This window comes from Staurois parvus, unplaced genomic scaffold, assembly GCF_062004578.1.
Source record: "Staurois parvus isolate SC_StPar_1 unplaced genomic scaffold, SC_StPar_1.0 ptg000154l, whole genome shotgun sequence".
Taxonomy (NCBI): Eukaryota; Metazoa; Chordata; class Amphibia; order Anura; family Ranidae; genus Staurois; species Staurois parvus.
The window spans coordinates 6801867-6815711 of NW_028317950.1; the positions used below are offsets into that span (position 1 = coordinate 6801867).

General features: G+C 42.4%; 1 protein-coding gene across 1 annotated transcript; it reads left to right on the top strand.

Annotated features, from left to right (window-relative positions):
* The first annotated feature begins 693 nt into the window (after positions 1-693).
* On the top strand, positions 694-13189 carry PCSK1N (proprotein convertase subtilisin/kexin type 1 inhibitor). Its single transcript, XM_089674976.1, has 3 exons — positions 694-851; positions 8865-9469; positions 9972-13189. The coding sequence occupies exons 1-3, from the start codon at positions 786-788 to the stop codon at positions 10258-10260; spliced, it is 960 nt and encodes a 319-aa protein (XP_089531102.1). The 5' UTR covers positions 694-785; the 3' UTR covers positions 10261-13189.
* The last annotated feature ends 656 nt before the right edge of the window (positions 13190-13845 follow it).

A 13845-nucleotide genomic window follows, 5' to 3' on the forward strand; every position in this document is an offset into this window, starting at 1 on the left:
CACAACTTTATTCTTGAAAGTCAAGATTGACTCCATCAATTCCCAGCTTTGGAGCCTTTCTTTTGGTCTTCAGGGCTTCCCATCACCTTAGAAGACCAATTGGCAGATGGAAGGTGCAGAATAAAGCATTATGTTTACTGGAAAGTTGGGATTTATAGGTAAGTTCAGCTGCTGATATCTTTGAATCTACTGACCATGTTGATATGTGGTTTTTGTTTACAAAAACATTATCACAAGTGTTTTCCATCACATGATTAGTTTGAATTGCCCAGGTTTGTAACCATACCCTTCCTGTCCATTGTACTTTCTAAACTTCCATTGCTACATTATTCCACCCCCTTTGGTGCTTCTTTGATGGTACCAATCACCCCTAGTGCCCACATCATTATGTCCCCTCCAAATAAATGATATAACACCACATCTAGCAAAGATTGCAGGCTTGGCAAAGATGGCCACAAGCTCTTCTAGACAAAACAAGAAAATGCTAATTCTAAAATATATTGTCTGCATTCATCCTCTCCTGCCTGCACCCATACTCTGGGTGTAATGTCTTGATTTCTCTATATGTGGAGGAGGTGGAAGGTCAGCATGTATTTGTATCAGTGAATTCTGATGAAGTGACAGGTAGCATCAGTGGTACCCAGGCTCTGTCTCCTCCAGGCTGCTGTGACAATGCAGCAGGGGAGGAGGTGCTCCATTTCCCTCCCCCCTGTTCTTTGCCAGACCTCAGTCTCTTCTTCCAGCAGTCACAGCTTCTCGAATCAGGGCAGCGTCTTCGTATCAGGATGGGCCCCTGTGTCGTGTTGGTGGCTGTCACTGTCTGTTTGTCTGTCCCCAGCACCCTTGGCAAGGTTTGTTGCTTGATTTTGGGGGAATCTCTTTCTGGCAGTAATCGTCATCAGCCACCTTGCTTTTCCTTGCTATGTCACCCTCTCTCTTCTCCTTATAGCTTCCTCGCTCATTGCTCTCTTTTTCTTCTCTTCATCCTCTCTCATTATTTTTCTGATGTCCTCCTCTTTATTTTCCTGTCCACATTTCTCTCCACTCCTTCTCGTGTCCTCTCCTCCACCTTCTGTTACCTTCTCTCTTTCCCCGTCTCCTCTTCTTTTTTCCCCATTCTCCCTATCTCACTGATCCTCTTCCATACCTCATCTCCTCTTCTTCCCATTCTCCCTTTCTCACAGATCCTCTTCCATTCCTCCTCTCCTCTTCTTCCCATTCTCCCTTTCTCACAGATCCTCTTCCATTCCTCCTCTCCTCTTCTTCCCATTCTCCCTTTCTCACAGATCCTCTTCCATTCCTCCTCTCCTCTTCTTCCCATTCTCCCTTTCTCACAGATCCTCTTCCATTCCTCCTCTCCTCTTCTTCCCATTCTCCCTTTCTCAAAGATCCTCTTCCATACCTCCTCTCCTCTTCTTCCCATTCTCCCTCTTTCACTGATCCTCTTCCATACCTTTTCTCCTCTTATTTCTTTTCTCCCTTTCTCCTTCATATCTTCTATACCTCCTGTCCTCATCTCTCCCTTCATCTCTCTCTTCCTCTCCCCAAGCTTTTGTCTTCTTTTCTTACCCCCCATATCCTTCTCTCTCTTTTCCTCTCTCACAGCTCTTGTTACCTTCTCTCCTTCCCTCTTTCCTCTTCTTTTTCCCCTGATTTCTCTCTCTCCCATCCTCTTCCCTATCTCATCTTCTCTTCTCTTTCCATTCATCTTTCTCTCTCTTCCCCTCCCCCACCTCCTGTCATCTTCTCTTGTCCCCCATTGTTTTCTAGTTCTCTCTTTCTCTCTCTTCCATTCCCCCAGCTCCTGTTATCTTCTCTCTTTCCCTATTTCCTCTTCTCTTTGTCACCTTCTCTCTGCCTCTCATTCTCTTACCTTTCTTCTCTTTTATTTCATCTCACTCTTCCTTTCCCCCTGTCCTCTTCCCCCCCCCCCTCTCTCTCTCTCTCTCTCTCTCTCTCTCTCTCTCTCTCTCTCGCACTCTTTCACTCTTCCTCTTCTTTGGTTCCTGTTACCTTCTGTCTTTCCTCTTCTCTTTACCCCCATCTCTCTCTCTCATCCTCTTACCTTGCTTCTCTTTTTTCATGTCTCTCTTCCTTTCCCCCACCTCCTGTCCTCTTCTCTTCCCCCCATCTCTCTCTCATTCTCTCTTCCTCTTCCATGGCACCGGTTACCTTCTCTCTTTCTTTCTTTCTTTCTTTCTTTCTTTCTTTCTTTCTTCCTTTCTTTCTTTCCTCTTTCTTTCTCTTTCTTTCTTTCTTTCTTTTTTTCCTCTACTCTTTGCCCCCATCTCTCTCTCTCTCTCTCATCCTTTTGCCCATCTCCTCCTCTCTTTCATCTCTCTCTCTCAAACTCTTACCTACCTCCTCCTCTCTTTCATCCCTCTCTCTCAAACTCTTACCTACCTCCCCTCTTCCACCCCCCCCCCCCCTCTCTCTCTCTCTCTCTCAAACTCTTACCTACCTCCTCCTCTCTTTCATCCCTCTCTCTCTCCCTCTCTCTCTCTCTCAAACTCTTACCTACCTCCTCCTCTCTTTCATCCCTCTCTCTTTCCCTCTCTCTCTCCCTCTCTCTCTCTCAAACTCTTACCTACCTCCTGCTCTCTTTCACCCCCCTCTCTCTCTCTCAAACTCTTACCTACCTCCTCTTCTTTTTCATTTCATCCCTCTCTCTTCCTCTCCCCCCACCTCCTGTCCTCTTCTCTTCCCCCCATCTCCCTCTCTCACTCATTCTTTCTATTCCTCTCCTCCACTCTCCGTTAACTTCTCTCTTCCCTCTGTCTTTTGTCTCCTTCTCCTCCTCTATGCCCCTCTCTTTCTTTCCCTCTCTCTTTTCTTCTCTTGTTCCTTTTCGCTCCCCACCCCATCTCCTTTCTTTCACCATCTCTCCCTTTATCTCTTTTCCTCTCCTTTGTTCTCCCCCTTTATATTAACCCCCAATCTCTTCTCTTCCTTCCTTCTTACCTTTTGTCTCTCTCTCCCTCTGCCCCCTTCAGGTCTCCTCTCCCTCCTCCTCCACCTGCTGTTTTTCTCTCTTCTTTCCATCTATTGCTCAGCCAGGTAGTCTTGGTCTCCCCAGTCCCCTCCCTTCCCCACCCTTCAGTCTTTCCATTCCATCCAATAACACTCTCTGTCTGTCTGGTTTTCTCTCAACATTTATCCTTCCCCATCTTGTTGCTAGGATTGGGAAATACGTGGGGTACCCTGGGGAGGAGATAAATTGTGCATGGCACAGCAAAGGGTGGGCAAGGCCAGATTGTGCCAAGCCACAGGGGGGGCTTATAGGGGAATGGTTACCTAGAACCCTTCTCTACTTGCTGCATACATGGCACACATATGCCTAAGTCTTTCTGCGCACAAACTGTGTCTCAATTACAATGTCATCAGTGACAGTCTCAGAGACACACATAAACCTCACAAACAAGGATACAAAAAGTTATTATACAACATAACATATAGTGTGCAAAGGTCAGAGCTATGTAATGTACAACAAATTTATAGGGGGCAGTGTTCAGGATTATGCCATATACAATGTAGTATAGTGTGGAGAGGTCAGGGCTATGTAATGTACAACATAGTTTATAGGGGGGCGGTGTTTAGGATTATGTAATATACAATATAGTATAGTGTGCAAAGGTCAGGGCTATGTAATGTACAACACAGTTTATGGGGGGCGATGTTTAGGATTATGTAATATACAATATAGTATAGTGTGCAGAGGTCAGGGCTATGTAATGTACAACACAGTTTATGGGGGGCGGTGTTTAGGATTATGCAATATACAATATAGTATAGTGTGCAAAGATCAGGGCTATGTAATGTGCAACACAGTTTATGGGGGGGGGGTGTTTAGTTTAGGATTATGTAATATATAATATAGTATAGTATGCAAAGATCAGGGCTATGTAATGTACAACATAGTTTATAGGGGGGTGGTGTTTAGGAGTATGTAATATACAATATAGTATAGTGTGCAAAGGTCAGGGCTATGTAATGTACAACACAGTTTATGGGGGGGGGGTGTTTAGGATTATGTAATATACAATATAGTATAGTGTGCAAAGGTCAGGGCTATGTAATGTACAACACAGTTTATGGGGGGGGGGGGTGTTTAGGATTATGTAATATACAATATAGTATAGTGTGCAAAGGTCAGGGCTATGTAATGTACAACACAGTTTATGGGGGGCGGTGTTTAGGATTATGTAATATACAATGTAGTATAGTGTGCAAAGATCAGGGCAATGTAATGTACAACACAGTTTATGGGAGGCAGTGTTTAGGATTATGTAATATACAATATAGTATAGTGTGCAAAGATCAGGGCTATGTAATGTGCAACACAGTTTATGGGGGGGGGTGTTTAGTTTAGGATTATGTAATATACAATATAGTATAGTATGCAAAGATCAGGGCTATGTAATGTACAACACAGTTTATGGGGGGCAGTGTTTAGGATTATGTAATATACAATGTAGTATAGTGTGCAAAGATCAGGGCAATGTAATGTACAACACAGTTTATGGGAGGCGGTGTTTAGGATTATGTAATATACAATATAGTATAGTGTGCAAAGGTCAGGGCTATGTAATGTGCAACACAGTTTATGAGGGGCGGTGTTTAGGATTATGTAATATACAATATAGTATAGTGTGCAAAGATCAGGGCTATGTAATGTGCAACACAGTTTATGGGTGGGGGGGGGGGGGTTTAGTTTAGGATTATGTAATATACAATACAGTATAGTGTGCAGAGGTCAGGACTAAGTAATGTACAACACAGTTTATAGGGGGGGGTGTTTAGGATTATGTAATATACAATATAGCATAGTGTGCAAAGGTCTATGTAATGTGCAACATAGTTTATGGGGGGGGGGCGGTGTTAAGGATTATGTCATATACAATATAGTATAGTGCGCAAAGGTCAGGGCTATGTAATAAACAACACAGTTTATGAGGTGGGGGGTGGCGGTGTTAAGGATTATGTAATATACAATATAGTATAGTGTGCAGAGGTCAGGGCTATGTAATGTACATCACAGTTTATGGGGGGGGGGGACGGTGTTTAGGATTATGTAACATACAATATAGTATAGTGTGCAGAGGTCAGGGCTATGTAATGTACATCACAGTTTATGGTGGGGGGGACGGTGTTTAGGATTATGTAATATACAATATAGTATAGTGTGCAGAGGTCAGGGCTATGTAATGTACAACACAGTTTATGGTGGGCAGCATTTAGGATTATGTAATATACAATATAGTATAGTGTACAAAGGTCCGGGCTTTGTAATGTACAACATAGTTCATGGAGTGTAGCATTTAGGATGAAGTGAAATACAATATAGTATACTGTGTAGAGCACAGGGCTATGTAGTGTGCAACATAGTTCAAGTGGTGCATTTTAGGATTTTATGTTATTTAGGATTAAAGTAACATAAAGCATAGTGTTGTGTGCAGAGGTCAGGACTATGTATCAGACAACAGAGTTTATGGGTTGCAGCCTTAAGGAGTATGTAACATACAACATAGCATATGGAGTGCAGAAGTCAGGGCTATGTAATGTTCAAGATAGTGTATAGGGTCAGAGGTCAGGACTAAGCAACATACAGCATAGCATATGCAGAGCAGTTGTCAGGATTATGTAATCTACATTATAGCATACAGAGTGCAGTGATCAGCAATATGAAAAGTACAACACAGTTTATACAGTGTGAGGGTCAAGACTATATAATGCACAACACAGTGAAAAGACTGTATTGGTTAAGACTATTCAATGCATAACACAGTTTATAGAGTGCGGCTGTAAGGAATAGAGGGCCCTTTTCATTGATGTTCACTAGTGAGTATCCCCTTAAGCAGTGGTGATTGTCCTAAATGTTGGTGATCAGTAGTGAGTGCCCCTTCAGACACGTGTGTTCATTGGTCAGTGCCCTATTATACATTAGTGTTTAGTGGTCAGCCACTAATATACATTGGTGCTCAATGGTCAGTTCCCCCTTTTATGTTGGTGTTCACTAATTAGTGTCCCCTTATTGACTGGTATTAGGTGGTCAGTGTCCCATTATACATTGACGTTCATTGATCAGTACCCCCTTAGTGATGGCTGGTAAATGTCCCTTAAAACATTGGTGTTCAGTGGTCTGTACCCCCATAACATTGGTGTTCAGTTGGTCTGTACCCCCATGACATTGGTGTTCAGTGGCCTGTACCCCTTGACATTGGTGTTCAATGGTCTGTACCCCATGACATTGTTGATCAGTAGTCTGTACCCCATGACATTGGTGTTCAGTGGTCTGTACCCCATGACATTGGTGTTCAGTCATCTGTACCCCATGACATTGGTGTTCAGTCATCTGTACCCCATGACATTGGTGATCAGTGGTCTGTACCCCATGACATTGATGTTCAGTGGTCTGTACCCCATGACACTGATGTTCAGTGGTCTGTACCCCATGACTTTGGTGTTCAGGGATCAGTGCCTATTTATATATTGGTGTTCAGTGCCCCATGATTGATAGGTATTCAGTGATTAGTGACCATATATCCATTGCTTTCACAGTTCATGTGACATGCTCTGTCAGAGAGGTGTCACTAGACCTGGGACACATACCCAGGCTGCCCAGGTCCATAGAGCTTGAGCACCATCTAAAAATAAATCCTTTATTTTTTCTGCATTGATAACTCCCCTTCCTTCCAATCTCATTATATTATGACTTGTGGTTTCTAATTATTATCTTAGTATATCCATGAACCTCAGTTACAGACTCCATCTCAGATTCATATTAGAAGCTCCCTGTTATATTACCTACACAGTACACAGCCCCTCCCTGTGTCCCGCTGTGCGTATAGAAGCTATAATGTCCAAGGATCTCATGCGATGCCTCATTATCTGTAATGACATTTTCTTCCTCTGCAGATGCTTGGGGTATTAGTCATAGATACTGATAAACCACTGATTAGTGTCTGCCTGCAGCTAATTGGAAGGCACTGGGAGCTATAACAGTCACTAGGGAATGTGCACCAACCAGAGACCTGAAAGATGCTAGGAGTGTACAGAGGGATGCTAATAAAGTGGCAGCTCTAGGGGATTTATAGATCTGTAGGATCGTTCCTGGATGTATAGTTGGGCATACAAATGCTTGGTCCACAGAGGTACACATATATATTTATACTATAGTTTAATAAATGGAAAAACCTGGATTTGTCTGCCTATCTCTCTATCTACCTATCTTTCCATGCATTTTCCTATAGCAGAAACAATAAAATTCTGTTTAGTTACACCCTTGCTGTGAACACCCCGTGTCTCAAGACACAGGCAAATGATTGAAAGCTAAATAAGGGGTCAACTGAAATCTTTCATGGGTAAGTCTACGCAAAGAATGTTCGGGGTTCTAACATAAGGATTATTTGAGATTGATTCTCGTTAAAACGTGTGATTAATGATATCACATTTGTAGAAATATAATAAATATCTGGAGAAGTTGTAATACTTTAAAATATAATCTAAGTTAGAGAAGTAATGTGAATCCCATTAAACATAATTTATATTTGCTGTGTAATGTTTTCATTTTTGTAATAATATACAAAGCAATTTTCACACTCCTGATCAATATACGAGGTGGTATCAAAAAGTTTCGAGACTCGTTTTGTAACACGTCAACAGATGGTAGCACAAGGCTGCACGCACAGTCAGTTTCATAAGACATCATCAATGCCAAAAGACATTGTCCTGTGTACATCGGGAGCTGTGCAACTGGTGCTATTCTGACCACGTGCGTTACTCTACTATTTCATCATGGACAGCAAGTTAGAACAAAGAGCAAATGTGAAATTTTGCACAAAACTGGGCAAGTCTGCTACACAGACGTTTGATATGATTCAGCAGGTTTGTGGCGATGCTACAAGTTTTTTGAGGTGTTTTGAGTGGCCCATGCGCTTCAAGAACAGAAGAACACCAATGGAAGACGACGAAAGATCAGGAGGATCTTCAATGAGCTCAACCCCAAAAAATGCCCTCTTCCTAAAGATGAAGATCCAACTCAAAGGTCGTTGTTTTGACAACATTGTGAAGAACCAGCGATTTGCCCAATTTCACACAGAATTTCATATTTGCTTTTTGTTCTAACTTGCTAGTAGGAGTGGTAATGCATGTGGTCAGAATAGCGCCAGTTGCACAGCTCCCGATGTACACAGGGTGATGTCTTTTGAAGGTAGGTGGTTCCTTGTGCTGCCATCTGTTGGAGTTTTACAAAACTAGTCTCAAAACTTTATGATACCACCTCGTACCTTCTCTGTAGTGCTACAAATGACTCATATAATAGAAGCTTATAAATAACCTAAATCAACATTAATTATGTTTCAGCCTACCAGCCCTTAGATGTGGAGATTAGTTTTCTTGTTCCAAGCTTTTTTCTTTATATTCTCTTGGTGATCCTACCAGTAACACTCTTCTTTTCCTTGTGAGACAATACTCACCATGTTGTAGCTCTGGTAGAATGGCATGGTCACCCAAGGATAGGAAATGTATTAGGACTACAGAACACTCCCTGTCTCCTCATCTTCAGAACATGTTGAGAGGTGTTTTGAAGTCCTCAGAAGGTAATCCATGCACGTCTGGTAAGACTGCTTGAGATAACAGTACAGTGTCCAAAGAAAGTTAGGAGCTAACTTAATTTTTAGTAGGTTCAACAAATACTTTTGTTGCAATTATCCACCAGACAAAATAAAACACTTTAAATTATATAGTTAACAGGACAAAAAGGGAGCAAATAAACTTTCTGCTAGGGATTAAATATACTCCATTTTAGATAATCAGTAAGAGATTAGAGGTAATTATTGATTAAATATTTTGTCTTTCACATCCAGCCCTTGGGGATACTTACTCACGATGACCTTGGAGCTCCCTTACGGGTCAGAAGAAGCCTCCCAGCTAATATCCCTTATGAAGCTGATATGATGTCCTACGTTCCACCAGAAGCACTTCGCAACGAGCCATTATATGCTGACCTAAACCAGGCCATGCTCGCAAGACTTGCCACCTACCCTCAAGAAGAACTTCTTGCTCAAGCCTTGGAAAGAATGGGTTCCCCCCGCAGAGTGGACCCTGCTCGGAATGGTCCATCTCTACAACAGCTGGTAGAAGAAGGCCAGAGGAGGGACAAGGAGACCATCTATCTGGCCAACCTTCTGCATCTCTGGAATCAGATCAACCAGAACAAGGCCTACGCTGACCAGCTGCAAGCATTTTCTGGCCCTGCTCAGCCTGAGGTAGATTACCAGAGACCATACCAAGATTATGATGAGACTGAGGTGGTGACCAGCAGGACACGACCACAGGCATCCCGCAACCAAATGGCACAAGCTCTGCAGAGCTACTACCGACAAAACCGGGGGTTTGAAGGCCCTGCTCTACGGCTGCAGCCAGAAGAGGGCAATGATGATGGGTATCCCATGGATGAAGAGATGTTAAGGTAAGCTGGAGTAACTTGTGTTTTATGTAAATTGTATGTACAAAACAATGCTAGACACAAGACTCGGGCTTTAACGAACATTGACATTCTTCATTAATTCAGTTCATGCCCTTCAAATGTCCTTGAAAATTAAACAGTTTTGTCATCCAAAAAAAGCTGATCTTTCACCTCTGTATAATCACAATCCTTATTTTTTTGAGCCCTCAGAAATCTAACAGTCATCTACACATAAAAGAATTTAAAAAATAGGATCAGTGTGTCAACCTTGATCTTCAGAAGAGTATTCTGAGGAGGACTAAAGCTGGCCATAGATGGATCAAATCTGTATGCGATCCATCTACGGGCAGGCTGGTTGTGTCTCATAATCATTATCAGCTACCTGACCTTTTAATCAGATAGGAGTTCTTTCACCTAAGGCATAAAATGCATTTTTTTAAAGATAAATAAGTAATTGATGTGAAAATTTGGAAATTTTAAAGTATATGTTTTTTTTACAATACAGGTACCTGGTGACGCGGGTTCTGTCAGCAATGAGCGAAGCAGAAATGCCTCAACGCTTAAACTCAAAGGCACAGCGACGCATGCGGCGCTCTCTGGAGGATGACCACAGTGAAGACACCCCAGCCAACCTCCTACGTGTAAAACGCCTAGACACTGACAACCCTGACTACATCGCCAATGGGGTGCTGCACAGGAAAAGACCAGAGGGAGAACTCGAACACCAGAGGGGAGCCCAGCATTTCACAGATCAAAGGGTCACTGAGCAGCTTTTGAAATATTTTCCTGAATAGTTCTATACAAAATTTCACATACAATCTTTCATGCCATGATCACACCAGTCTGTGTACATATATCTGTATTACACAATCATGCAGTGTTTTGTCTGCTCCACACACACTCCCCTTTTCAATTCCACCATTTTAGATCCAAGATGGTCTTACTATGGCCATCATTTGTTGAGGGACTACATGCCCCAATTTGCCCTGCCAGCTGTTGACATGCTGGTACTTTCCCATTCATTATCAAAGCCTACCACGTGCCCACATGCGACCAACTGCAAAACTGTAGCGTAAACTTAAAAAGTGAAAGTTCGGTTTAGGATGAGACTTCCTTATTGGTTACTGAGGTTCCATCACTGAACAGCAGAAAGGCTTTTCCTGAAGTCAAAGCCCTTAGCAAAGTGCTCACTCCATCAGCGAGACATACAAAGGAAGCTTGTTTTCAAAATGTCTACTTTTTAAAGATTAAAATGGCTGACAGTTTCACTTGAATCATGGTATACCAGGGTGCATCTACAGGTTCTCTCAGGCATGTTTTGGTAACTCCAACAAAAATTTTACATTTTCAGTTGTGGGTGGCTCTTGGCAGGTTGTCATAAAAAACAGCCACACAAGTGTGGTTTCTTCAAGGAAAGGATGCCCTTTGTAGCTCAAACTGGCCATGCTGGCTTTGGCAGTTTTGTGACAATTTCAACCAGCTTTCCTTTAACAAAAAAAAGTAACTGGCTGCCCCTGCTTTGATTAATTTGACTATTCAGCAAAAGCTATCTGAGAGTGCCGGAATTTCCACAAGATTGAGGTTTGTGCAGGCAATATAAAACAGAATTGTTGCAGACAGACAACAATGTCACCATTGGCCTTCCAGATAGACTCCCTGTTCACGTGCATTGGAAGGTCAAAGTGCTTTGTGAGAATGGCTGCCTTTTTAAAGTAAGAGTAATTAATATTTGGAAAAAGCTGTAAACCCTAACAGCCAGTCAGACTGTAATTTTATAATTGTCTGTAGGCATCTCAGTTGAAGAATAAACTTTCATTGGTTGTAAATGAGTCCCTGCACTTTGCATGCAATTAGTGCCCTTTGCTGTGCCTTATTGTACAATCTTGAAAGTAAGTTAAAGTCTTAAAAAACTTCAGGAAACTTAAAACTAGATATAGAACATTATCCATGCATCCCTTGTCATCCAATGGGATTACAGCTCTTAGCTGTTTTTGCAACTAGTGCTATGGCCTTACCTCTATTGGAAGTGCTTAATGAAGTAAGAGTATTGGAAAAGCAAAAAGGAACTGCCCACATCAAGAATTCAAAAGCCAGCTGTAAACCTCCAACCTGTACTAGCAAAAAAGGGGCAGCCATCCTGTAATTGGGCAAATGCCAAACAACCAACCAGCAATCAGTTCAACAAGCATTGGCCATGCTAATGGCAGTGAACATCTGATTGATTGCTATGGTGACTGCCCATTTGTATCTCTTTTAGTATATAACTCCTGTTGAGTCTCAGTAGGCTCCAGAATTGATAAGGTCTGAAAACACTGCCTGCATTGCCTGCAGAAATGATTTTTTTGTGACCCTTGGAATCATATCAGTTGCTATGGAAACACATCAGTCTCTTGTCCAGCTGGAAATGAAATTAGGCTTATGGTTGGCATGTGTACCATGCTGCTTTCTTGAAGTGACAATAGCTCCATATTCATGAAGTGTTCTCAGTCCTTTCGTAAACAGCAACTCCCCCTAAAACAGTGATCTCAGTATCAGGTGGAGTGAGCCAGAGTTGTACCTCTTGTATGACTTTCTTCAGTGCCTTGTAGCCTAGTTGAGGGGGATCACCTGCAACCCTGGGCCAGAGTGTGACATATAGTGAGCAGAGACAAGAGTTCAGCTCACTTCTCAGCTGGTCGGTCTGAGTGATGGCCCAGTCAAAGAGTGGAAGACCTCTTTCTAAGCCCTTGGACATCAGGAACCAACTGACTAGGTATCAAGCCTGCTCCATTCTGCCTAAAACAGAACAAGCTGTGTTAGGTGGAGTTTGCACTTTAATAACTATAGAGTGTATGATGTCAGCTTAATCTACGTGGCTGGACATTAATCTACATGGCTGGATATTACGGCTATCACCTATTTTCAGTTGTGCTGAAACAGGAATGTTTAAACCATGATATTCACTCAGGATGTCTCCATCTTTATACAACCACAATCTCCATGTTCATACACCCACAATGTCTACGTTCCCTGAGCTGCCAATGACATATCCCTCCCCAAGGCCCAAGTGTGTCAAATCAGGACTTGTTTGCAGTAGCTTCAAACAAAGTGCCGCCCAGAGCCATCTGACACTCATGTAATTAGAGCTCACAAATATGAAAATGTCCTTAACAGAGAAAATGATTCTTCATTGAAAGCAGTTGTCTATACTAATTTGCAATCTACTCCATCTTGCTTAAGCTTTCCTAGCAGCCCGACACATGCCCATAGCCACCTGACCCTTTTTTGTGATTTAAGCTCCTGCTATGGAAGTGTCCTCACAGAGAAAATGGTTCTCTGTAGAAGGTGGTTGTTTATTATTAGTTCCATCTTGGATGCACAGAAAGGCAGGAGAATCAATTCACAAAATTGGGACTATGGAGGGTTTGCAGAAACGACTTCTCTATGTTTTAACAGCAGGGCAGTTCATTGTTGCAAAGCAAAACCCACCAACCACACTAGGAGCAGAAAACCACAACCAGCAATGCAGCTCCAGATAAACAGGCCCATAATACATCTATATATGTGTTTGTTATTTCACATCGCGCTCTCTACAGAGTCATGTCTGAGTGTTTCAATTTTTGTATGTGCATTATTTTTTTTAAACTTTGCTTCTTGCCTAGATGTGCACTTTGATCTGAAAAGAAATGTAATTTATTGTATATTGCTCTGCAAAAAAGTTATATAAAGTTGTGCATCAATGGACTCTTCATGCGAGTTCTTCGTGGGGGGGATGTCACAGTCACATGAATGATTTGAGGTCACATGAATGAAGAAATTCACCCAATATGCTACATTAAATTCTCTCTGATTAAGAAAACCTATCATGAGAGAAACATGGAGGCAGGCCCGGACTGGCACAAAAAATAGACCCAGGCATTTTAGACTGAGCAGCCCCAAGCTGGTGGCAGAACACCAGGGCCATGTCGCAAGTGCAACCTTTCTAACCCTGGTAGTTGCAACACTGCTGTCAGTAGTTTTTTATTTTATTTTTTTAATTTTTACAATTTTATTTATTTTTTACAATTATATTTTTGATAATTTTTTTAGGAGCCCTGTTGGGGGGCTTTGTTGAGATATCAGGGATCTAAAGAGACCCCAGACATCTCACCTATGAGACAGAGAAAGGAGATTGAGGATACAGCCCTCAATCTCCATCTCTACAGCATCAGCAGCACAGAATGAATGGACAGGAACAGGGGCGGACTGAACACTCATGGGGCCCCCGGGCAATAGAGGATCATGGGGCCCCTGTGTCCTCACCCATACTCAAACCACACCCAAAAATGCCTATGAAAGGTACAAGGGACATCTCATGGGGCTCCCTACGGACCCCGGGCCCTCGGGCAGTGCCCTAGTTC

Excerpts from the sequence above, each read along its gene's own strand:
- PCSK1N (XM_089674976.1), top strand. The coding sequence starts at position 786 with ATGGGCCCCTGTGTCGTGTTGGTGGCTGTCACTGTCTGTTTGTCTGTC. Across the intron at positions 852-8,864 it reads TCCCCAGCACCCTTGGCAAG|CCCTTGGGGATACTTACTCA; the intron begins GTTTGTTGCTTG and ends TTTCACATCCAG. Across the intron at positions 9,470-9,971 it reads ATGGATGAAGAGATGTTAAG|GTACCTGGTGACGCGGGTTC; the intron begins GTAAGCTGGAGT and ends TTTACAATACAG.